Genomic DNA, 25530 nt, shown 5'->3' on the forward strand with positions numbered 1-25530 from the left:
AATCAAGAATTTTTTCTATGCCCAATTAAAACTGTGATTGATACTATCATTTTCGTGATTGAAGACATTTCAATTAAAAAATTAATTGGATCAATTAATTTGGTGATTGAATCAGAAAAAATTTTTTTGTGTGTTTGTTTACTTTTAAAAGTTTTTAACTCAATTCAACTCAATTCAATATTGCTAACAGTGTTACCACAAAAAAAAATGTGAGAGAACATAGTGGTGAATAAATCAGAGGACTTACAGAGCATCGACCTCATTGACAACAGAAGAACGGCAAAATAAATCTACAATGGTGTGTGGTTATAATGGGGAATAAAAAGCCCAAAACTGCGAGTGCGAAAAGAAGAGCTTAATGTTATGAACTCTTTCAAAAAAAAAACACAAACACTGAGAGTTTCTGTTGCCGTCAACATGAGTTTAATATCCGCTTCCTCTTCTTACCCAACAGGTTTTTATTCTTGTATCATTTAGTTGGGTTTGTGTGTTACGATAACTTTCTACGGACAATATTTTTGTAGTTTTTGTTTTACTTTATTTCTACTGTGGACTATATAACAGTAGTATGATTTCTATTGGGCACCGTCATAAAAAGCACGAATACACCAAAAATGACTAAATATCATGTGTTGTCCACAAAGTGCTTTGCCAGAGAGTAGGAAATACAAGGAAAGGAACTGTGAAGTAAAACTGCGTCAGTACTCATAGAAAAAGTCTGCTAAAAACAGCAGTCGATGTCTGATGTTATATTTTTGTACTTCAGGGCCTAACCCTGCCAACATTTTTTGAATTTGGGGGCGCTTCAGAGAATCCCCACTACGTCGAAAACAGTCGAATACGATATCCAAAACTCCTCGGAAAAGCGCCGTCACTATTGAGAAGTTGTACCACGCCAAGTTACTACAAAAAAGTATCGCATGAGTGCAATTATTAGGAGCCCTTTTGGATACATTTAGAATGACGCCAATAAGAGCCCCTTCAAACAATCAAACAAAGTGCATTTTAAGATAGTTGTAAAAGAATCATTGTGGTCAAGTAAAACACGATTGTTTAGATGTTTATTAATTTTATGAAACATTTATAAATTCTCATAAATATAACATTTATACGGCTATCACATCACATTTAACACATTTTTATGCATTAATAAGAGATTGATGTTGAGTTACAAGTTGTAAGTTAAATGTTGTAGCGTCTATCAGCCAGTACTTTTATTCCCAATGGAGGCAGCGTGTCTGGAAAAATATTTGAAAAACTATCACTTTATACCATTTCAAAAGTCAAAAATTGTTCACCAATTTACTTTTCACAATTTTAAGCGTAATAACTATGTTTTCAGCACTTTTATTTCGTTTTCAGTGAAATAAATTATAATAAGCCAGTTGCGCTTGGTGTTTCACAAAATATAAAATGGCTCTTGTAACAATAGTGATGGCAAAATACTTTCATGCGAATAGTGATGGCAAAATACTATCACAGTTGGCGATTGTTGCAGTGTCACTTACGAGTCTGTGGTAGCGATGAGGATGAAATGGAACATTGAAATGCTGGCAGGGAATGAACAACAATTTGTAAAATTTTTAGGTTATAAATTTTTCCCCAAAGCATATTTAAGAAACAAAAGTAGTTTGTGGTGCATTTTTGCACTGTAATATACCTACAAGCTCCTAAATACGATCAGCAAACATTTTGTTTGCTGTTATGCCTCAATTTTATAAAAATACTATAGATATTCATAAAATATTGTTTTAATTATGTTAGGATAGCTCCTAAGTTGACATTTTTATTAGTTTTAGCCAAAATAAAACATGTTTTAGTGTAATCTAGCTTCAAAAATAGCAGGAAATGTTTGCTATTTCAGTAAACAGTGACTGCTGTCCATTTTTCAGCAGACTTTCTGCTGTTTTAGCAGACTTTTCTGCTGTCCCTACTAAGAAATTTCTTTGGGTGTAGGTGACAGTCATGAGGAAAGATTCTCTAATATCATGCAGTTTTTGTCGACGTTTCTCTCAAATATCGTACAGATTGTTCTCTGCCGACTTTACCAAAAGCTGGGTCATTATGCGACATCTATACGGTTGACATTTACTTTTCGTCCTCTAGTATTTCCTACTCTCCGGCTTTGTTTGCTTTAATTACAAATATTCTCATAAAAGAACTAAAAAATAGGGTTATTTCAATTTCTAACATTTTATGTCAGCTACCCAGTGTGATGTATGATATAAAAGACAAAATTTTCATTTTAATAAATATATGTAGATATAGTATAGAAAGTAACTTAAAACTAAAAACAATTTATAATGCTGGGTGAAAATAATATCTAGAGTATTAAACAAGACCATGATTTACAGGGTGAGTATGGGTATATGTTAATAATATTATTTACATTTAAACTAGATTTTGAAACTAAAAATCGGGATCGTAGTCTCGCGGAAAACGAGATCTGCCACCACCATGGTTGTTGTACGTATACATTTGATGAGCATCCGCAAATGCATCAGGATACTGATGACCATACATCTGTTGCTGTTGGGGGTATTGGGAATGAGGTTGATGCTTCAAAGATCGTTGTAAAGAGTCTCCTTTTTGGGAGTCGTAGTAATAGTCACCATGGCGGATGGAACGCCAACTGTCGTATATGTTAGAACCGCTACTATCATGCATCGAATTTGTGAACCGCTAAAAAGAAATAAATGTGACATTGACATAAGAGATATTCTTCTATATACATACCTTGGGCTTAATGGGTTGTTTGGTATCGTTCCATGCGTCATCTATGTTATAGAAATCGTCTACACCATAATTATCAACACCTCCCATATGATTAATTTTCAACTCGTTTAGCATGTCGTTTGTCAAAGGAATGGGCGCCTTTTTTGCTCTCTTTTGTCGATTGAGTAGCTAAAAGAAGAAGCGATCAGATATAATGCTCCTGATATATGACTGTACCTTAATTATACCACAGTTACTCCAAATATAATCACAAACGCCAATGAGCCAACTCCAATCACTATTACAACAATAGCCCATTGCGGGATAAGCAAGTCTTCTTCGGCAAACTCCACATTGGGCGTTAAAGATTTCGGTATAACTTTAATAGTAAGGACATTTGGTGGGTTTTGTTTTGGTTATGATATGGGCAATGTTCTTTTATCTTACCTGAGAAATCTGTTGCGATTGGATCTATAACATATTTACCCATCAAAAATGATTCCTTGACTAGCTTTTCACCTTTTTCGTCTGCGCTGATGTGATTGTCTTCGTTATCTGTTTCATTTTCTGTCTCCGGTGGAGGTATTTCTTGAGGTGTTAAGGCTTCATGGAAAAGTTTTTTGATCTCTAGAGTATTCACATCTTTAGTGATGTTAGCCAACTCCACATAATAATCCACAAGTACACTGCCTTTGCTGAAACTATCGATACGAACCTTTTTGTACCACTTACTAAGTTGGGGTGCGGTGGAATATACTTCATTTAACTGTAATAAAAAATAATTACGAATCATGTATTCTAGAATCAAATGAAAACATCATTTTTCGCAGGCTCATCACATGAAAATATACAATGATCTAGTTTGCGAACTTTAATCGAACACCTTGTTTTAAAAATTTACTCTTCGTTCATGCAGTACTCTCATAGAAAATCTCTGGCATAACTCTGAATAACAAACTCTAACTGATGTGTTACAGCAGTTTAATTATTTTCCTTTTTCTGTAACTATAATTCTCAATTTTTTTAATAGAAGACTTGGTGGTAACAAGTAAGTGGTTTCAAGAAATTGTTGCTATTAAGCTAACATGCATTCTTCATCTTTTTTAATTTGATCTTCAAGAAATCCTTTGAAGGCGAGGTAATATAATAATTTAAAGCGTTTTATGACGTCATTAAAAATAACCAAAATCTTGTTAGAATGACATCATAATCGTTTAATTCAGCAGTTAATTTTGCGGCATCAAAAGTTCTTTCGAAACAGAAGTTTCCAACACACAAAAAGTGCTGAATTAGCTAGCTAGGGTTTTTAGATGAACGAGTGGGATCACTTACTATATATTTAGTTTTTTTTTCTTAAATACATACCTGGGCCTCCACTTCACGAGCTAAATTTTTCCATTCCACAGTGTTGTGATCTAACAATTCGGGTTTCCAAGATACCCCATCAATAATTTTGATTGTGGCAGCTAGATCGCAGTCATTTGTACAAAAGCCTGGCTTTGTTGGTCTTGGCGTGGTTGTAGTTGTGGTGGTCGTTGTCGTTGTGGTTGTGCTAGATGTCGTGGATGACATCAGTAATAGTTCGTCGAAGTCTAGAGTGGCGGTTTTGGCTTGTTCCAAAAGCTTTTCGATGGAAATTGGTGTCGTTGACGGGGTGGGCCATCCAGTAAACTCAGTCGTGGCACGTACTGGTGGGCCTTTCTTGATAACTATAGCTGGCGAATTAGCACCATCGACAATATCAGTAGGCCTTGGTGTTGTCAGCCTTTGGGCTCCTAAGCGTTTATGAAATCCTTTGGGGAAGACGACTTTGAATCCACTAGTAGTGGTATTTTCATTAGACATTACATTTGTTTCCGTGGTCGTGGTGGAAGAGGAGCTGGTGCTTTCGGATTTTGTATCATTACTGTTGAGTTCATAACCGGGAGGCAGTAGTGAAGCTACTTCCTTAAATTCGATCTTTTTGTAGATGACATCGGCTTCAGGATTCTTATTCTCCTGTGGCTTGAAGTCTTTTGGTAACAATTGGGAAATGTCAATTACTTCGGGATCTGATTTTTGTGCTGGCTTCTTTGTGGTCCTAAGTTTATATCCTGGTGGTAAAAATTTGGAAATGTCTTCTGTTTCCACTTTCGGGAAGTTTGTAACTTGAGTTGTGAGGTCTATAGTTTCTCCATTACTATCCGAGGGTGTTTTATAAACAGGTTCCAAAAGCTTGTTAGTATTTTCACTGAGCTTTGGTAATGATGTCATTGTGGTACCAGAAGTGGTCGCTGCCGGAGTAGATGTCTTCAATTTGTAATCTGGAGGCAAAAATTTTGATATATCATCAAGAACTGTGGCTTCAGGTTTTTTTGTGGACGAACTGGGCTTCTTATAGTCCTTGGGAAGTAGTTTATCGAGGTTATCATCAAATTTAATTTTGCTCAATATATTTTGCAAGTCATTTGAAGGTTTATCTGTTGAAGAAGGTTGAGGTTTGTAACCCTTTGGCAATAAGCCGGCTATGGAAACGTCCTGGACTACCACTCCTGTGTTCTTGAATGATCTGCTAATTGTGGAATTACGGAAAGGTTTCTTTACGTCTGGTGCTACTTGTATAGCCTTCTCGGTTGTCGTTGTAATTTTTCGGTCCTTATATGAGTTTCTACCTTTGAAGCCTACTGGGAGAAGGCCTGAAAGTTCATCCATTTCAGACTCGTCAACGTGGTGAACTTTTACATTTACTGGTGGATTGTCGAAATGGTGCACTTTGACTTTGGGTGCTGTTGTAGTTTTTGGTTGGAATTTACGAATATTTGGGGCGAATTTGGAACCTGCGGTGGACGTAGTCGGCTGGGTTGATGCATCCATTTGGCTGATGATAGGGTACTTGCCCGCTAAAAGACCGCTAGACAATTCTGATTGGACGCGGTCTAACTTATCAATGATGCTTTCCGTCGAAGAAGAAACTTGCTGTGAGGACGTATTTTCAGGTGAGACATTTGAATGAATGGGGTTATTCATTTCATCCTCGTCACTTTCATTTGCTTGCTCTGAAATAGACTCCGTATCTTTTTTATTCGCCTTTGCCTTTGCATTTCGTTCCAACTCCGATAGGGACTTCTTTGATTCTTCTTGTTGTATAGCAGGGAATGGCAAAAATCGAGCACCATTAATGCTACGACTGGTCTGGATAGATGCTACCACAACATAGCCTTCCGTAACGTTAGTCACATCAGTTTCAGTCGAGGCTAATGTTTTTGGTGTTGTAGTTTCATCTAGATCATCGTAGTACTCTTCAGAGGCAGGCGAAGACTTAGTTTCATTGAATATAGCTTCTTCTTCCATGGACAATGTGGTACTTCTGGGTGTAACAGGAAGTATAATAGCTGTTGAACCATTGACGATGCTCTTGCTAGTAACGACTGAAATGATCTCTCTGATTTCCAAATTTGGTGCTAGTGTAGTTGTGATTACACTTTCCAGCGTTTTATTTTTCTCATTGTCAATAGAAGACGCATCCGCATCGGTACCGTAGCCCTCAGAACTATCGTCATCCTCATATTCTCCTTGTTCATATTCCGAGCTTGACTCACCAACGGTCTTAAATCCATCCGTAGCAGAAACTTCAGTGGTAGTTAGAATTACAGTAGCAGTACTTTTATCTTCTTGTGGAGACTGCTCAGATGTTGTGTTAGGTACTAAATCAATATCATTTAGCTTCAACAGAGTTGGCTCGCTTATGGGGATAATTGTAGCTTCTACTTCTTCCTCTTCCATCTCGTGGTATTCTTCTTCGGATTCTACTGATTTCATTGTTGTGTTGTCTCCAAAATCTGCAGGGGTTAATGTTGTTTCATCCTCTTTGCTTAGATCCGAATCTTCCTGGCTCTGTGTATATTCGTCTGAATAATTCTTGTCGTAGTCGTCATCGTCACCTTCATGGCTGGAGTCTAATCCGGATTCTATACTTTTTGTGGCAGATTCTTCCCCCAGCTCAAGTGGACTTACGGTAGTGGCGTCATCCATATCTACTGTTTTCGAAACGGTTGGTGGTTGGTCTGCCTCATGTAATTGTAATTTCTCCAGGGGATCTTTCTGATCTAGGGACTTAATTTCACCAGTGTCCTCGTCATAGTCTTGACTTGTACTCTCGTTCTCTTTCCGAGTACGTAGAGTTTGCGGCAACGCAGGCCTAAATGGAGTCGATGACTGCGAAATCTGCTGTCGTAATAGTTGGTTCCTCAAGGGAAGCTTCACCCTACCTGGTTTTGGGGCATATGTCTTTTGTGATTTCGTGCTTTGTATGGGTTCGTTAACTTCACGACTAATGAATGCAGGTCTACGGGTAGTAAATTTATTTTGACTAGTTCTACTTAATTCTGGATTATTTGAACGTATACTGCTAGGTGATGGCGGAGCCTTGAACCCATTCCGGCTGGATCCATATCGATTGAAACGTTTTGTAGTGGGTGCTTCCGTTGTTGTGCTGGGGCTAACGGGTGTTTGAGATTGATATCGATTTCTGCTATTTCGGAATGGTAATTGTTGTTGTGCCACTGGTCCAACGGGATTTTCTGCATTGTGTATTGACGATACTACCGGGCGATTTCGGGTAGAACCTGAGCTGGGTTGGAAACCTCCGTTTCCAAAAGGTCGCGCTGCGGAGCTACCAAATCCTGTCGAGGGTAAACGATTTGAAGTTTGTATTTTTTCGGCCTGCATATAATGAAAAAATAAAACAAAATTTATAAAATTATATTTTAAAAATGGTACCAACATAAATCGACACAAACCATAAAACTGAATGGATATTGTAATGAGAATCGAAAAGCTGACTTTGTATAACAATTTGAAACATTCGGTTTTTGACAATTCATGTTTTGCAAAGCCAATATTTCCCATTTCTTCTTTTATATCATTAATTTTTTACGCTGATTCCGAAAGTATGTTCCAAATAGCAGTGAAACTTCCCAGAAATTGGACAGAATTTCGTAACGCTTTTGTTGTTAAGGCTGGTACTATGTTTGGGTTTTGAGTTGAAAAAACTCTTATTTTATTTATTTATTCATTTACTAGTAACACGTAAGCCTACAAGGCAAAATAAATGCATGACATGAACATCATAGCTCAAAATCTGAATTTATATATAATAAAGAAATATAAAACTAAACATTATATACACTGAAAAAACAGTGAACCCACCAGGAAGAAAAATGTTGGTTAATTTCAGAAAATTTAGATTATTTTTAGAAAATTTTAACTGAATAGTATTTCAAACATTACGCCGATATACCAAAAATAAGTACATATTTTTCGACAGATTCAAGAAAATTTATTAGACATAATTATTTTTTTTACTTGTTAAATAAAACTTAGTAGTTTTAAGGAAAAACTTGGAGTTCAAAATTGCAAGAATGTTTTTAGTGCCATACGAAGTTCACGATGGACGCATTTGTAGTAAAATTTACAAATTTAAAGAAATAATGAACTATCTTGTTAGAAGTACGAATTTAGTATAATTTTTCTCGTTTTTTAGTTCATTTATCTAACGTACGCAAACAATTATTAGAGTAAAAGAAACTTTCTCAAAACGTAATAATTCCATGAACTAAAATTAAGTTAAATTGACTTCAGTGAAATATGTTAGAGGGTTCACTTTTTTTGAGTGTATAATATAGTCTTTTGATTTTCCCTAGGTTCCCCACCATAATTATAAGCCTTCAAACGAACCGTTTTGTTTTGTACTTCTTTTAAACCTAAACATGCATCCTTCGCCAAAATGACGAAGCTTAATTTTATTTTCGATCTAAAATGTATTTTGGTCGACTGGGAGATGACAAATTTAAGTTATTCTAATTCAAAGATTTTAATAAAATATTAAACTAAATGTTAGTTCTCATTTTTGCTCATGATGCAAGTTGAAGAGCCTTGAAATAGGCCGTAGTCAAAATGTACAAAAAATAAGGATGACTTTCCAAGGTTAATTAACCCTAAATATAAATGAAAACAAATCTAAGTCCTTTTAAATCTTGAATGACATAGGACTCATCAGTTGACAAACATTACCTGATTTAAAATTAATATCTTGTTTCTTATTTGGCTCAAAATGCAGGCCCTTTCATATACCTAAAGAATCATATTTCAACAACACAACAAAATGTCGAAAGTCGACATTTCCAACATTTTAGAACATTCGAGTTTTCCAAATTTTAAAACAGCCAAAAATCGACAATTTCTTTCTGCTTTCTGCTTTCTTCTTACTTTTTCTTTCCGAATACAGTATTATCCTTTTTTATGGCTGATTTTTCAAGCTCGACGATACACCCAAACAAAAATACTTTCCTCAGGAACGAAATTTTAGACAAACGAAATTCCCCCTTTTTATAAAGTGTTTCCTTTTAGACCAAATAAACCCAAATTTATGATATGCGATTTGAAGATTGTCTCTACTTCTTTTTATTTGTTTGTCTAAAACTTCGTTCCTCACAAAAGAAACTCTTCTTTCAGTGTATATGTTCACACTCCCGTACTCAAAAAAGTGAATATTCTCTTAGTACTATGCTTTTTTTATAGGTTTTTATTAGATCATGAATTTTTCAAATAATTATTTTCCTAAATTGTGATATTATTAAAAAATCTATTTTTAACACTCAAATTCCCCCGATAAAATCTTTCAGGATTTATCACACAGGCTATAACAAAAACAAGAAAAATGCATTCGGTAAAATCCAGTACATACTGTAATCTCTCTTTGATATTTTTAACCAAATTGTTATACACATCACTTTAGTATGGGAGTATAATAACATAAGATTACCATTCCGTTTGTAATTCATCGAAGTTTCGATTTCTGACCATATAAAATGCACGCAGAGAAGGAATCACCCCAGATATGTTCCAAGAGCAAAATGTTACTTTATCATGTAGCATGTTTGTCGAAATCATGTTCTGTTCTCGGAAATTATGTATCTGATTTCGAAGGTAACGAAATTATCCTATACCAATATATCTAAGATATCTACATATATAGTGATTATAGAAGTTGTATATAAATTTTGCAACGATTTTTCTCCAATGACGAAAATTATAGTGGATCTATAACTACAACCGTATCTTATAGAAACTACCAGCTTCCGTTTCGTAATTCTTAGAAAGAAAAAAATATTGGTTAGAAGTACACACATTTGCAAATGAAATTGAATAAAAACAATTGTTAATTTATTTTGTTTTTTTTTTTGTTTTACTTGTTTCCATTGGAATAAATGTCTGCATGAAACACATTACCATTTCCCACGTAGGCAACACCTAAGTTTATTTCTCGCAGTATCATTCATTGGCGTTACTTCACATTATGGTGTAACAGCGTTATCTTCGAACCGCATAAGCAATAACTGAAGAAGAAAATCAGACCGGTGTATTCGAACTTGATCGGCGACGAAAAATAACAAACTTCTTTAATCAAACATGGGACTGCAGAAAAAAAACCTATTCTACCGGGATATACCGCCTTTACGTGGATACGTTCGTGTTGACAATGGAAATATTTGAGATTTATTTAAACTAAAACCATCAACATTACATTCGCTACCCTTCTCAAATACTTTTGTTGAAAGGGCATTTCCAAAGTTCGACGTATGTTAGTTTAAAACAAATTAAGAATAGGATTTCTTAACTTCAACAGTTGAAATCATTTTAAGAGTTTAGTATCCCTTAAATGAGGCATACTAAACGAAACACTTTCAAAAACATTTTCAATCGTGAGATTATCAGCAAACAGCAATTTCATTCAATAAAAAATTTAATGTTCAAATACACCGAAAAAATTCGTAGTTAAACTAGCGCTGAATTTAACTTATTTTTATTGAAAAAAATATTTCTTTGTACTTAAATTTTAATATTTTTTTCGAAATTGTTCTCAGACCAATGAAATTTTCCTATTTAACTATGTCTCAAAAATTTTATGAACTAATCGTGGGTATAAATTTCATTGACCGTACACATAAGTTCAATATGAATTAAAGTAAAAGAAAATTTTCGTACGATTCCCAAAAATAGTAACAAAAAACTACTGTATGGTTAAAATGGTCATGATTTGGCGCCAATGATTTTTTTGCTTTACTTTTAGTACATTTTTTCTTCTATGAGAGGGTGTAATTTCAAATCTCAAAATGTGTATCATACTTACAGGCTCATTAAATTGTTGCAGATACTGTGGAACATTCGCTCTTTGAGGAACGAAACTGCTACTTGGTTTGAAGCTTGATTTAGAACGAATAGAAGCGCCACCAGTGGATCCGGATGCCCCAAATGGCCTGGGAGACACGTCATAGTACTCATTGTTGCGATTATTCTAAAAAAAATAAAATTGAATATTTTTATTTGTATAATTACAATTAGCTACATATAAACAGTGCTTGATAAGAGACCTATGTTACTAAAGGCTTAAGTAGAGCTTCAGCAGACTCTTTGTTATTTCGGCAGATTTTCCTGGTGTAACTACATTGAAAGAAGAGTTTTCTTTTCAGAGGAACGAAATTATAGACAAATATGTTTTTTAACACTAAAAAACTTCTTTAAAAGCAAGTAAACAAGATTAAAAATAATCATTGCAACGCTTGTCATAAATTGGGGTTTGTTTGCTTTCCAAATTGTCAATACTTTGTACCAAAGGGAATTTTGCTTGTCTAATATTATAATTTTTGTTTTTTTTTTGGGATTTTCGGGACGGGATTAATCTCGAATCCGGGATTTTTCGGGATCCCGAAAAACTAATTCCAATTTGTTAAATTTGTGACATTTTAGCATTATTTATCAATAAATTGGAGTCTCCATTAAGTGCAAACGGACCTTAGATTTCATACCTGACAAATTGAGTTAATAAACATTTATGGTACACCTTCATTAAGAATTTATACATGAGGTATAGTATAAAAAGCCACATAAAAGTGAGTACTATGTTTGAGATTAGCCGCTAAAGTAAAAACTAAATCAGTAAAAAAAGGCATAAAATTATGCAAATTTTATTATACCTTGATGGGGAATAGACCAAAGCAAATTTTCACAAAGTTTGTATCCCTTAAAATTGATTATAGTAATCGTGAAAAAATGAAGATTTTAGCGGCTAAGCTCGAACTTAAAATAAAAAGCAATGACAAAATGTCCGTCGACAATATAACAAGATCGCGTTTAGCTGAAATTTTGATGCCTTGATATTTTTAAGAAGTTACTTAAAACGATGAAGTACCAAAGGATTAACAGAATCAAAATCCTTAAAATTTTTTAAATTAGTAAGATAACAATATGAAATTGTTTTTTTAATTTATTTTTATAATATTTTTTTGTTTTTCTTTTCTTCATGTTGATCAGTTGGACTAAATGTTCTTAAATGTGATAGCAATTTCAAATGTTCTTTTGTTAATAAAATTGAATTAAACTAACTTGGCTTAATTTACAACAATTTTTTGGCGCTGTAGATTGTTATAACTTAAAATATTTATAGAATCCCGAAAATTTCGGAGAATCCCGGGATTCTATATTTTGAAATCCCGAATCCCGGGATTTATAAAAATCGATCCCGAAAGACAGCCAATGTGATAATATAGCAAATGTCACACGAAAATTGTCCACTTTTGAGAGGTGTTTATATTTTGAAATCCCGACTCCCGGGATTTATAAAAATCGGCCCCGAAAGACAGCCAATGTGATCATATAGCAAATGTCTCACGAAAATTGTCCACTTTTGAGAGGTGTGCGGTTTTCACAGTATCCAAGTTAGTTCCTAGTTGAAGTTTTGAATTGATTGTACTAACATCTTCCAAGAAAAGTTATATTTTCATTTTATTTTTTACTTTTGGGTTTGTCTTTCACATGCGAAACATGAAAATAGTGAAGAAACATGAACATATATTGTAAAACTACTTGTCTTGTGCTGTTCTTTTTAAGTCTAAAGGCAATTTTATGCTAAATTCCTGCTGCGTATGATATATTAAAAAGTGTCTGGGAGTTTCCTCTAGCAATTTTGCCACGTGTAGTTTCGTCAGTTATACATTTGAACTTACCACAAATTGCTGCTGTCCGAAAGGTGTATAAGCAGGAGAAGTTAACTGTTGATTTTGTGTCTTCGATTCCGCATTTGAATTCCCTATAAAGAGAATTTGTTCCTGATATGACCCCGGCTGGCCAGCACCACTTCGATATTGTCGATTATTTTGATACTGAGAGGATGGCACAAATCGATTTGGACTGCTCGGATTAGGCAAATAGTATTCTGAAATATAAAGTGAAGGCAAAGTTTGAACAAATATACAAATAATAAAAATTTGATAGTATCAGAAACTGTATTTGAAATAAAAATAGTGTAGGATAAAGTAAGAAAGCTTTTCTTTCTTAGTTTACCCTACTAACCAATATTTTCCTAAAACATACACATACAGAAAAAATGCTTTCCTCCGGGACGAACTTTTAGACAAAGGAAATTCTCCTTTGATACAAGGTATTTTTTGTCAAGCAAATAAACCAGAATTTATTATAAACGATGTAACTATTGTTTCAGAAGTAATAATCCCAAAATCAATGGCTCAGTTTTTGATGGTAGCGTATGCTTAGGCTAGTGTGATGACTCCTATAAATGATATATAGTATCAGAAACTGTATTTGAAATAAAAATAATGTAGGATAAAGTAAGAAAGCTTTTTTTCCTTACTTTACCCTACAAACCAATATTTTCCTAAAACATACACATACAGAAAAAATGCTTTCCTCCGGGACGAACTTTTAGACAAAGGAAATTCTCCTTTGATACAAGGTATTTTTTGTCAAGCAAATAAACCAGAATTTATTATAAACGATGTAACTATTGTTTCAGAAGTAATAATCCCAAAATCAAAGGCTCAGTTTTGATGGTAGCGTATGCTTAGGCTAGTGTGATGACTCCTATAAATATATACTTAGACATAATTTACGCTTTAATTTAGTTAACATGCTACACGCACAGAAAAAACATGTTTGGACATGGTTGTCGCATCCATTTAATGCTTATCTAGAGTATGTAATTGTCGCGAAAATCATGTATTTTGTCTTTCTAAAAATAATTTTCGACCGGAGAAAATTTTATGCTGGCAATAAGCATTTAAATGGTTCTCAAATGCCGCAAACATGTTCTATTATTTAAATGATAGAATTTAAGACCACTAATTGGTCGCGAAAATCATGTACCTGTCCATTCAATTTTTTTTTACTTTCTTGCAGGGAAAAAAGTATTTTTATAGGTTACGTATAGACATGTCTAGAACCATTAAATGGCCAAAAAGGCCATGTACATTGTTTTCGTGACAACTTAATTTTTTATGTTTTTTATAAAAACATTGACCAGGTACACACGATTTTCATTTTGCGCGTCAGTCGTGTGTTTATTGTTTCTTGGAATGGACGGAGAATACGGAATTACTGTGTTTTGTGTTAAATTATTTATTCAGAAGTGCCACGTGGTTTTATGTGAACACAAAAAGGGAAGTGTAATTGAAAAAATGTACCTTTTTTTGTTCTGCATGTTGCTTATGGTATAATTTTTTTTATTTGCAGTTACATGGTGCCTGCGTTTGTACATTTGATGAGCACGAAGTAAATATGGATTGTTTACTTATTGTTGCAATTGAACCAAAATAGAGTGTGTAAAATTATGTGATGTTTGCTTGCACGACTTTATAAGTAAAAAATATAAATATATAAATGAATTAGTTTATAAATAAATAAAAATAAATAAATATAGTTAATTTTGTGTGTTTCTTTTCTCAAGTGGCGTCCTTTTTTCGACGACGAAAAAAGTCTTTTCATAAAGATCAAAACATTTTAGGTTGTGACCTTGTTCTTTTAACAGGAAGAAAAACATTTTTGAGGAATACCATAACATTTTAGATCGTGACTATTGTCTTTTAATGGAAACCAATTTCTTTTTATCAATATAAAAACATTTTAGATGAGTACAATTTTATTTTTCTTAGAACCATGTTCACTGAGCAAACATGGTTGCAGATGAACATGTTACATGGTCGCCGGAAAAATAGCTTCTATCATATTATTTTGCTCTTCGAATATGATTGTGCCAATCATGTTTCTTCTCTGCGTGTATGTGGTGCGTTCAATGAAGAATGTATACAAAATATTTTCTACACAGTCTGGATAAAGAAAGGTTCGATAAACGCCTCGGATGATCAATGAACCCGCCTTGCATACACAAGGTCGTGGGTTCGATTCCTGCTTCGACCGAATATCAAAAAGTTTTTCAGCGGTAGATTATCCCACCTCAGTAATGCTGGTGACATTTCTGAGTATTTCAAAGCTTCTTTAAGTGGTTTCACTGCAATGTGGCACGCCGTTCGGACTCGGCTCGGGTATTGATTCCGAGCCAAAGATGCCGCTTCTTTGAAATAGAGACATTTTTTAGGGACCTCCCTGGCTTTAAATCTAGGATCGATAAAATTAAAATTGGATGCAGATCTCATTCACCGAATTTTTATTCTCTGTTTGCGATATATTAATAAAGGTATTCATGTACAAACAAACGATGCAAATCTTTAAAATAAGTCTTAGCCTATATTTGAAGCATTTTTATCTTAAATTTAAAAATTCAATATGTCAGTTGAGTTAAAGACAATTTCTTTAAATTAAAAATGTTTTTCTTTATTTTAAGGAACATTTGCCTTACTTCAAAGATCTACAACTTCAACAGAGGGACGCAAAATTTCAATATTTGTGTCCTAAATTTAATGAAAAATATTTTTGAAGCAAGGATTATAAACTTTCTTTTAATTAAAATGTCATTATTTTAAAAAATTTTGTCCTTACCATTGCGTAAATTTCGAGTCCTAAAATTTAAGTTGCATAATCTTCAATATAAGGTCAATATTTTTTTCAGTGTGGAATCAGGCAGCACTCAGTGATAAGAGAGAAGTTCACCATTGTGGCATCACAATGAACTTAATAGTCTAAGTGAGCCTGATATATCGGGCTGTCGTATTAATAAAGCTATTCACGTGCAAACAAATGCCAGTTTAAAAATCCAAATTATAACTGATACTTCAAAGTAAAAAATGTTTTCTTAATTCCAAAAAAAAAAACTTTAAACCAAAGATGTTAAATCCTCAAGCTAAGTCTTATCCCATATTTGAAGCGTTTTATCTTAAATCTAGAGATTCAATATTTCATTAAATTTAAGACTAAATTTAATAAAAACAAAATTTTGAAGCAAAAATTACGAACTTTATTTTATTTAAAATATATTTATTTTAAAGAAATTTGTCCTTAATATTTTGTAAATTAAGGACAAATTTCGTAAATATTTTTTTTCTGTGTACATATATGCAGATATTCCATATTTTTTCATTAGCTCCGAAATTCAAATTATCTATAATTAGTTAATTTTATTTTGTCAATGTCTCTAATATGGTTTCAATGATGATGCAGTTGCTGAATGTTTCTTATTTACAATTTTTAATTGAAATACTAGGTCTTATATGTCTTACTTTATTGCAGTTAGCCTTCATTAATATCGAAAGCTAGCAACTCACCATCAACTCGGTCTTTGTCTTCATGGCAGTCGGTGAGAATATTCACACTGAAGCGATTAAACCTGAACGGAAAAAGATCAGAAATGATAGGAGAGTGACATACAATGTACTAGCAGTGAAATCCATCTCCATTATGTTCTGAAAAACCTGTTGAGTTGGTTACAAAAATAAATATCAACCATTGCTGCAGTATTTTTACTGATGTTGTTGCAATGCAACATTGGCGTTGAAAAGAGTGCGCGGAGGGGAGAGTAACTGCAATTTTTTCTTGTCAATGGATTCTTGTAATTTAGCTTTCGTGAGGTGAGATGCATACTCAGCTTGGAAATGCCAAAGAGTTCAGACTAAGACAAAAATAATATCAACGGAACTTGTATTTACAGCATGTTAAAGAAAACAACGGAGTGGTCAAATAAAGTGAAGTCGATAAAGGTCATTACAGTAATGCCCCTATAACAGCAAGTCCTCTATCAAAAACTTTTAATTTGGGAGAAGTAGTAAGTCTTAAAAAGAATAGACGAATTTAATAAACTCCCCAGATGGATAAACTATTGCTCGTTTCTTTACGCTATAGATCAGAGCTTCCCAACCTAATTTATGTGGGGGCGCAAAGCAAAGGGCCGATGTTGTATGTGAACCACACCTAAACGCCAAGACGTCGTGAATGGGCAGAATGGTTCCAAGAAGTGGCAACAGTGGATGATCAATTTTCGAAGAAAATCATCTTCAGTGATGAGGCACATTTTCACCTCAGTGGATTCCTCAATAAACAGAATTGCCGCATTTGGGCGAATGAGAATCCAAGAGTGATTGTCGAAAAACCAATGCACCCACAAAGAGTGACTGTTTGGTGCGGTTTATGGGCTGGCGGCATCATCGGTCCGTATTTTTTCCAAAATGAGGCCGGTCAGGCAGTTACTGTGAATGGTGTTCGCTATCGTGAGATGATAACGAACTTTTTATGGCTCGAATTGGAAGATATGGATGTGGACGATATGTGGTTTCAGCAGGACGGTGCCACTTGCCACACAGCTAACGAAACAATGACTCTTTTGCGCAACAAATTCAATGGCCGTGTAATCTCACGTAATGGCGGTGTCAATTGGCCGCCAAGATCATGTGATTTGACACCGTTGGACTTTTTTCTTTGAGATTATTTGAAAGAAAAGGTGTACGTCGATAAGCCAGCAACAATTCAAGAGCTAAAGGATGAGATAATTCGGCACATTAACGGCATAGAACCTCCATTATGCCTCACCGTCATCGAAAATTTGGACCATCGGATGAAGGTGTGCCATCGAGGTCGCGGAGCCCATTTGACCGATATTTTGTTCCATACATAATTGAGTAATACCAATATATCATAATAAAATAAAATTACAATAATTTCCTAAATAGTTTGTGTTTTATTCAAAATCAACATCGGCCCTTGAAATTTTATCCACCCTTTATTTCACTTAGTCAACGTAAAACAAATTTTGTTTTCCCAAACATACAGAAAAAATATAAATAAAAACAAAAGTATTTTTAATTTAGGTTAGGTTAGGTGGCAGCCCGATGTATCAGGCTCACTTAGACTATTCAGTCCATTGTGATACCACATTCTTTCTTATCACTGAGTGCTGCCCGATTCCATGTTAAGCTCAATTTGAACAAAGTTTTTTAATTTAAGTTCTTGTAAAAAATACAATATTATATAAGACAAATAATATTTCTAAAATGATTAAAACCAATTAAGAATTTTAATGCATATTAATATAAAAGAGTTTATCAATTAGTGGGAAATATGATCATTTTTCTGTTCACTAGCTAGTAGTTTTTAAATATTTTGTACTTTTACTGATAAAGTATATATATCATTCTATAGCCATCAACGCATACAGTCAGACTTATATGCCATGTACCAAATATAACTTTTGGATAGTAAAAGAGGACGATTTACAAACGTTTTATTTCTTTGCGTGTAGCTCGTGAGGGAAAATGTCAACCATCTTCGATTTGCTCTCTTTAACTGGTTTAGCAAAACAGTAGAAGCAGCACATTTCATTAGCCAGAGGAACGTTTTCAGATGTGGTTGTTTCTCAACAAGCATTGGAATTCCAGTTTAACCGTGGATCGCTCAATATCAGTATTTATGTTGCGTTGATTCCCAACACTCTCTTTTTAACTCTGATGTAATCAGTCGCGTCATGTATAATTGTGGCTTAAATGCTCTTTTGAAATAGTCTCCAATCTCTCTGAACTTCATTGGATATTTGGTTACAATACGTCTGACCTGCTGTGTTGTTGGGTACATACCTTGGACAAAACCTAATGACATAATTCAGTAATGTCTTTGATAAACGAAAAACCTGCTGTATTTTTCGGTATTGGATAAGTTTTATATTTGTGTACAATAGTCGAGACTGCAATCGCATAAATTGACTAACACCAAATACTTAAGCTAAAATATAGAATCGAGTAGCAATCGCTAATAAAAGTGTAGTAACTATGTGTGTACACTGAAAAAACAGTGAACCCACCAGGAAGAAAACTTTCGGTTAATTTTAGAAAATTTTGAATATTTGTAGAAAATTATAACTACACCGTATTACAAACGTTGGCATCACGCCGATGTCATAAAAATAAGTAAATATTTTTCGACAAATTCAATAAAATTTATTACACATAACTAAGTTTTTTCAATTGTTAACGAATATTTCGTAGTTTGAAGGTAAAACTTGGAGTTCAAAATTGCAAGAATGTCTTTAGTGACATACGAAGTTCATGATGGACGCATTTTTGGTAAAATTTACAAATTTAAAGAAATTCTGAATTATTTTGTGGAAGACACGAATTTAGTTAATCTTTATGCTTCATTTGAGTATATTTTTCCCCTCGGGTTTAGTTAATTTAACTAACGTACACAAAAAATTATTAGAGTAAAGAAAACTTTCTCCAAACATAATAATTCTATGAACTAAAATAAAGTTAAATTGGCTTTAGTGAAATAGAGAGTTCACTTTTTTTTGAGTGTACTAATTAGGGGGTTTCCCCGGACTTTTTCCATTCCCGGGAAAGCGGGAATTTTTTCAAATTTCCCGGGATCCCGGTCAAAGGGAACTTGCTTCGATGTGGCTTATATAAAACTACGGTTATAAGGCGCTGTCTGGACAATTAACAATGTATATTATCTTATATGAAAATAAGAAATATTTTGTAATAACAAAATATAAGAAGCTTTTACAATGGTCACAATGGACAGCCTCTTCCGATAAAAATACTTACTTATTTTTGTGATATTGGCGTGATGCCAGCGTTTGTAATACTGTTTAGTTAAAAATTTCGAAAAATATTCAAAATTTTCTACAATAAACCGAAAGTTTTCTTCCTGGTGAGTTCACTGTTTTTTCAGTGTAGGAATATGTTTGCTTTAATTTTTTATACAAATAAAGTATGTACATAATTTTACTAAATTCACACAAAATAGTTTATATATTTTATATATATATATATATATTTTTTTTTTTGAGTGAAATTGAGTGAATCTTAGTTTATTAAATTGTGCCTATCTTCACCTTCGCACAGCGAAGAACAAAATTAAGAACATTTATTAAAAGTAAAAGCAAATTTTGTGTGGTTTTTGGTATCAGAAAATTTTTAGTATACGAAAAACGTTTATAGGTGAGTACTAAGTTCGAGTTTAGCCGCTAAAGTGAAAACTAAATCAGTAAAAACAAGTAAGGAAAGTCTAAAGTCGGGCGGTGCCGACTATTTTATACCCTGCACCACTTTGTAGATCCAAAATTTCGCCATATCAAATTCGTCAAATGTGTTGGGTGCTACATATAAAGATTTCTGTTCCCCTATACATGCATTTAAATCTGTTAGACTTGTTAGACTTCCAAAAAACTGTAGACTTAAAATTTCAGTCTAATTCCCTGGGGTGGAACACAATGTTAGTAAAAAAATATGAAAAACATTTAAATCTGAAGCAATTTTTAGGCAACTTTGCAAAAGTGTATTTATGATTTATCGGTCAATAGCTATGTATTACAAGTATAGGAAAATTAAAGTTATTTTTACACGTTTTCGACTTAGCAGCGGCGATTTTACAAGGAAAATTTGGGTATTTTGGCCATTTTTGCCGAAATAAGAAACACATATATATATGGGAGTTATATCTAAATCTGAACCGATTCCAACCAAATTTGGTATACATAGTTACAATGTTATTTCTACTCCCTGTGCAAAATTTCACCTAAATCGGATTACAACTTTGACCTCTGTTGTCATATGAGTGAAAATCGGGGGAAAGATATATATGGGAGCTATATATAAATCTGAACCGATTTCAACAAAATTTGGCACACATAGCTACAATGTTAATTCTACTTCCTGTGCAAAATTTAAAGTAAATTAGGGCAAAACTCTGGCTTCTGGGGCCTTATAAGTGCATATCGGGCGAAAGATATATATGGGCTATATCTAAAATTTAACCGATTTCTTCCAAAATCAATAGGGTTCTATTCTGATCCAAAATACATACTTGTGCTAAATTTGAAATCGATTGGACTTAAATTGCGACCTAGGCTTTGATTACAAAAATGTGTTCACAGACAGACGGACGGACGGACATGGCTAGATCGACTCAGGGGCCGACCCTCAACAATATTGCCAAAGACACCATATGTCTATCTCGTCTCCTTCTGGGTGTTGCAAAAATATGCACTAACTTATGATACCCTGTTCCACAGTGTGGCGCAGGGTATAAAAAGGCATAAAATTATGTATATTTGTTGCAAATTTCATTATAACTTGATGGGGAATAGCCCAAAACAAATTTTCACAAAGTTTGTATTCCTTATAATGGATTTTGCCGCTAAAATGACTTTCCCAAAAATATCGTGTTTGGACGTTCGTTGTAAGAATTATATGCTTCCGTGCAAACATTTCTTGTATTAAAAAAATTATTCACGTAAACATATTATGTTGTAACATATCGATTGCAAACCTAATACACACAGAAAAAAGTGACCCCTTCTTTAAGTTAAAATGAACTCATTGTGAAGAAAGTTGAACTTCGTATAGCGCCAAAGACATTTTTATTTGTTTGAACGATGTGATTTTCATAACAATTAGGTAGAATGCATTCCATATATTAGTTAACATTTTCCTATATTTATGTACCACTATACAACAGAATGAACAAATTTAACTGAATTGAATTCATATATGGAATGATTTTATTGAAATTTTTTCATTAATTTGGACAAATCTTACATATTTGTTGTAAACCTTTTATTTCAAAATTAGAACTGCTTATCTTCGTTTTTAAATACAATTTTATTTATTTATATAGACAATTTTTTCGTCAATAAAAGACATGTTTTATTAATATATTAAATATATTTATTAAGAATCAACAGCATCGAAATATTAGTTTATTATTCCACTATTTCCAATTTCCATGTAATGTTATCAACTGTAAAACGTATTTTTTTCTTCTTCTTGTGCCTTTCACTTTTAATAAGTTGCTGCCTAACGATTTTGTCCCCATTTGACAACTTCAATGCCTACAAATATAAAAAATCATAAACCAATTTTTTCACGAATGAATGTTACCTGCTGAATGAAGGGCTTGGAAATGGAAATAAAATGGCTAAACTAAATTGATGAACATTTTTTCCTTTAGTTTCGAAGACACTTTTTTCTGGGTGTATACTAGTTTTCGAGCACAATATTCTTTTACCCACACATATTGTGTTAATAAAATTGTGTTGTAATTTTTTTTTGTCGCAAACATATTATTTTTGTATCCAAACATATAAAAAACACACTTTTTTCCTCCGTGTATGCTTAAAAGAATCTTTTTCTTATAAACAACAAAAAATATTGTGTTTTTTCTGACTTTGTTATATCCGTTATCTACTGTCGGTTTCAACCACGCTATTCTCACTCTATTGTGTTAATAAAATTGTGTTGTAATTTTTTTTGTCGCAAACATATTATTTTTGTATCCAAACATATAAAAAACACACTTTTTTCCTCCGTGTATGCTTAAAAGAATCTTTTTCTTATAAATAACAAAAAATATTGTGTTTTTTCTGACTTTGTTATATCCGTTATCTACTGTCGGTTTCAACCACGCTATTCTCACTCTGTTGTGAAAAGGTTTTTTAAACTAAAACAGATATTTATTAGATAATTGTAACATATTTGCTTGTGTCAATTTATCACACAAGATCTGCAATCCTTTTCTTTTGATGCTAAAGAATTTTCTTTAAAATCAAAACGATTAGATACATATATTCGGGTAGATTTCCTCTTACGGAAAATACTTTACGCTAAAGGCGAGTTTCGTTACGTAGGAAAGTATTTTTTCTTTGCGTATAGAATCATATGGAATACCATAAAAGTTTAAATCTATTTCTCTCAAAACATGCACTAAAACCTATGAACGAAATTATAAGAAAAAGGCAAAACTAGAAAGACAGGTGGCGGCGCGTTCAGTACATAAGTTTAAATTTGTATAATATGCAAATCAACCCAATGATTGTTACTTCACTACTAAAAGCAAGCTATTATGAAAAAGTTTTCATTAGTAGTTTCGCAAAAAAAATATTTGACCGCGACCAATGAATGTCGCTATATTGATTGAAGAAATTATTACGTGATATTCATGACACGGAGCCAAATGTAAATGACTAAATATTTCAGATAGTGCATACTTGGGTACGTAATTGTGTTCTCAAAAGTTTTTTTTTTAAACCAACATCTGTATAAATTCTTAAGAAATGCATTTTCAAACATCACACCCCGATATGAGCACGTTCACTAGATTTGGTATCTTAATGGATTCATTTAAGTAGATTATAAATTCTGTTTCCTTTATTGACAAACGAAATTCCCCTTTTTAATAAATTTTTCTCTAAGAGCAAATAGACCTGAATTTATGACAAGCGTTGCAACGATTGTTTCTAATCTTTTTTATATGCTTTTGAGGAAAAAAGTTTAGCGTTAAAAGAAAACTTTCTTGGTACATGTAATATCTTGAAATAATGATTATGTATTAAAGAAGTAGGCTCTAAGAGGAGTATCACATTCCTTTTATTCTCATTATGCTCGACATTTTTCTTTTGAAACAACAGAGTGTCTACTGTAAACAGTCGATGATTGCTAATATACACACAGAGAATAATTGTCACGATCATATTCGAAGAGCAAAATAATATGATAGGATCTACTTTTGTGGCGACCATGTAACATTTTACCTGCAACAATGTTGGTTTATTGAACATAGTTCTAAAAATCCCGTAATTGTCCTCGTCTAAAATGTTATTATATTGATAAAAAGAACTTTGTTTGAATTAAAATACATTGGTGACTATCTAAAATGTTATGGTATTCGTCAAAAATGTTTTTCTCCCAGTTAAAAGAATATAGTCACAACCTAAAATTTTATAGTCTTTATCAAAAAACTTTTTCGGCGTCGAAAAAGAACGCCACTTGAGAAAAAAAAAAACACAGAAGCAACTTTATTTATTTATTTATTAACAAATTCCTTGTTTATTTGTATTTATAATGGCTTGCAAAAAAAGAATCACATATTTTTATACACTCTATTTTGCGTCAATTTCAACAATAATTATCATCATCAAATGAACCAAGTTATGAATAAATTAACACAAAACATAGTAATTCCGTATTATCCGTCCATTCTAAGCAACAATCAACACTAAACTGCAAAAGATTTAACAAATAAAAAAAGTGTACATGCACTCAAAAAAAGTGAACCCTATATTTCACTAAAGCCGATTTAACTGTCTTTTAGTTCATGGAATTATTACTTTTTAAGAAAGATTCCATGGCTTTAATATTTTTTGGCGTACATTAGTTAAATTAACTAAAACAGAGGAAAAAATTATACACAAATAAAGCATAAAGAATAACTAAATTCGTGTCTCCCACAAAATAGTTCAGAATTTCTTAAAATTTGTAAATTTTACCAATAATGCGCCTACATTAGTTAAATTAACTAAAACAGAGGAAAAAATTATACACAAATAAAGCATAAAGAATAACTAAATTCATGTCTCCCACAAAATAGTTCAGAATTTCTTAAAATTTGTAAATTTTACCAATAATGCGCCTATCTTGAACTTCGTATGTCACTAAAGACATTCTTGCAATTTTGAACTACAATTTTTTCCTTCAAACAACAAAATTTTCTTTAACAAATGAAAAAAATTAATAACTTAAATTAATAAATTTTCTTGGATTTGTCGAAAAATATTTACTTAGTTTTGTGATGTCGGCGTGATGCCAACGTTTGTAATACTGTTTAGTTAAAAGTTTCTAAAAATAATCGAAATTTTCTAAAATTAACCAAAATTTTTCTTCCTGGTTGGTTCACTGTTTTTTCAGTGTGGTCTTTATGACCATGTAATGGTTCTAGACATTGCTATACGTAGCCGATAAAAAACAATAAATGCTTATTGCCACACTCAAAAAAAAAGTGAACTCTCTATTTCACTAAAGCCAATTTAACTTTATTTTAGTTCATAGTAATATTATGTTTGGAGAAAGTTTTCTTTACTCTAATAATTTTTTGTGTACGTTAGTTAAATTAACTAAACCCGAGGAAAAAAATATACTCAAATGAAGCATAAAGATTAACTAAATTCGTGTCTTCCACAAAATAGTTCAGAATTTCTTTAAATTTGTAAATTTTACCAAAAAGGCGTCCATCGTGAACTTCGTATGTCACTAAAGACATTCTTGCAATTTTGAACTCCAAGTTTTTTCTTCAAACTACAAAATTTTCTTTAACAAGTGAAAAAACATAGTTATGTCTAATAAATTTTCTTGTATTTGTCGAAAAATATTTACTTATTTTTATGACATCGGCGTGATGCCAACGTTTGTAATACTGTTTAGTTTAAATTTTCTACAAATATTCAAAATTTTCTAAAATTAACCGAAAGTTTTCTTCCTGGTGGGTTCACTGTTTTTTCAGTGCAGCATACATTTTTCTCGGTTAGAAATTTCTTTTCACAAAGACAAAATACATGGTGGTCGCGACAATTATATGCTCTAGATAAGCGGCAACCATGTCCAAACATGACCAAAGATTTTGTATTCTTGATCAAGTATTAGTTAAAATTTCTCCAATGTTAGAAAGAATTTAATTACTAAAGTACAAATTCAATTTTTCCCTCAAACTACGAAATTTTCTTTAACAAGCGAAAACAAAAAAAAAAATAATTATGTAAAATTAATTGTC

The 25530-nt window shown here is 32.8% G+C and overlaps 1 protein-coding gene across 3 annotated transcripts in view; it reads right to left on the minus strand.

Moving 5' to 3' along the window:
- Positions 1–2237: 2237 nt before the first annotated feature.
- LOC142241826 (uncharacterized) overlaps positions 2238–25530 on the minus strand; it is a 28982-nt gene continuing 5689 nt past the window's right edge. For all 3 annotated transcript variants that reach the window (XM_075313653.1, XM_075313655.1, XM_075313654.1), the window contains exons 3-9: positions 12759–12967; positions 10886–11050; positions 4081–7416; positions 3163–3481; positions 2964–3094; positions 2737–2904; positions 2238–2682 (exon numbers count right to left, since the gene is read on the minus strand). In XM_075313653.1, coding sequence (XP_075169768.1) covers positions 2410–2682; positions 2737–2904; positions 2964–3094; positions 3163–3481; positions 4081–7416; positions 10886–11050; positions 12759–12967 — 4601 coding nt within the window. In that variant the 3' untranslated portion in view covers positions 2238–2409. The remainder of the gene's footprint in view (positions 2683–2736; positions 2905–2963; positions 3095–3162; positions 3482–4080; positions 7417–10885; positions 11051–12758; positions 12968–25530) is intronic.

This window comes from Haematobia irritans, chromosome 5, assembly GCF_050003625.1.
Source record: "Haematobia irritans isolate KBUSLIRL chromosome 5, ASM5000362v1, whole genome shotgun sequence".
In the NCBI taxonomy this organism is placed as follows: Eukaryota; Metazoa; Arthropoda; class Insecta; order Diptera; family Muscidae; genus Haematobia; species Haematobia irritans.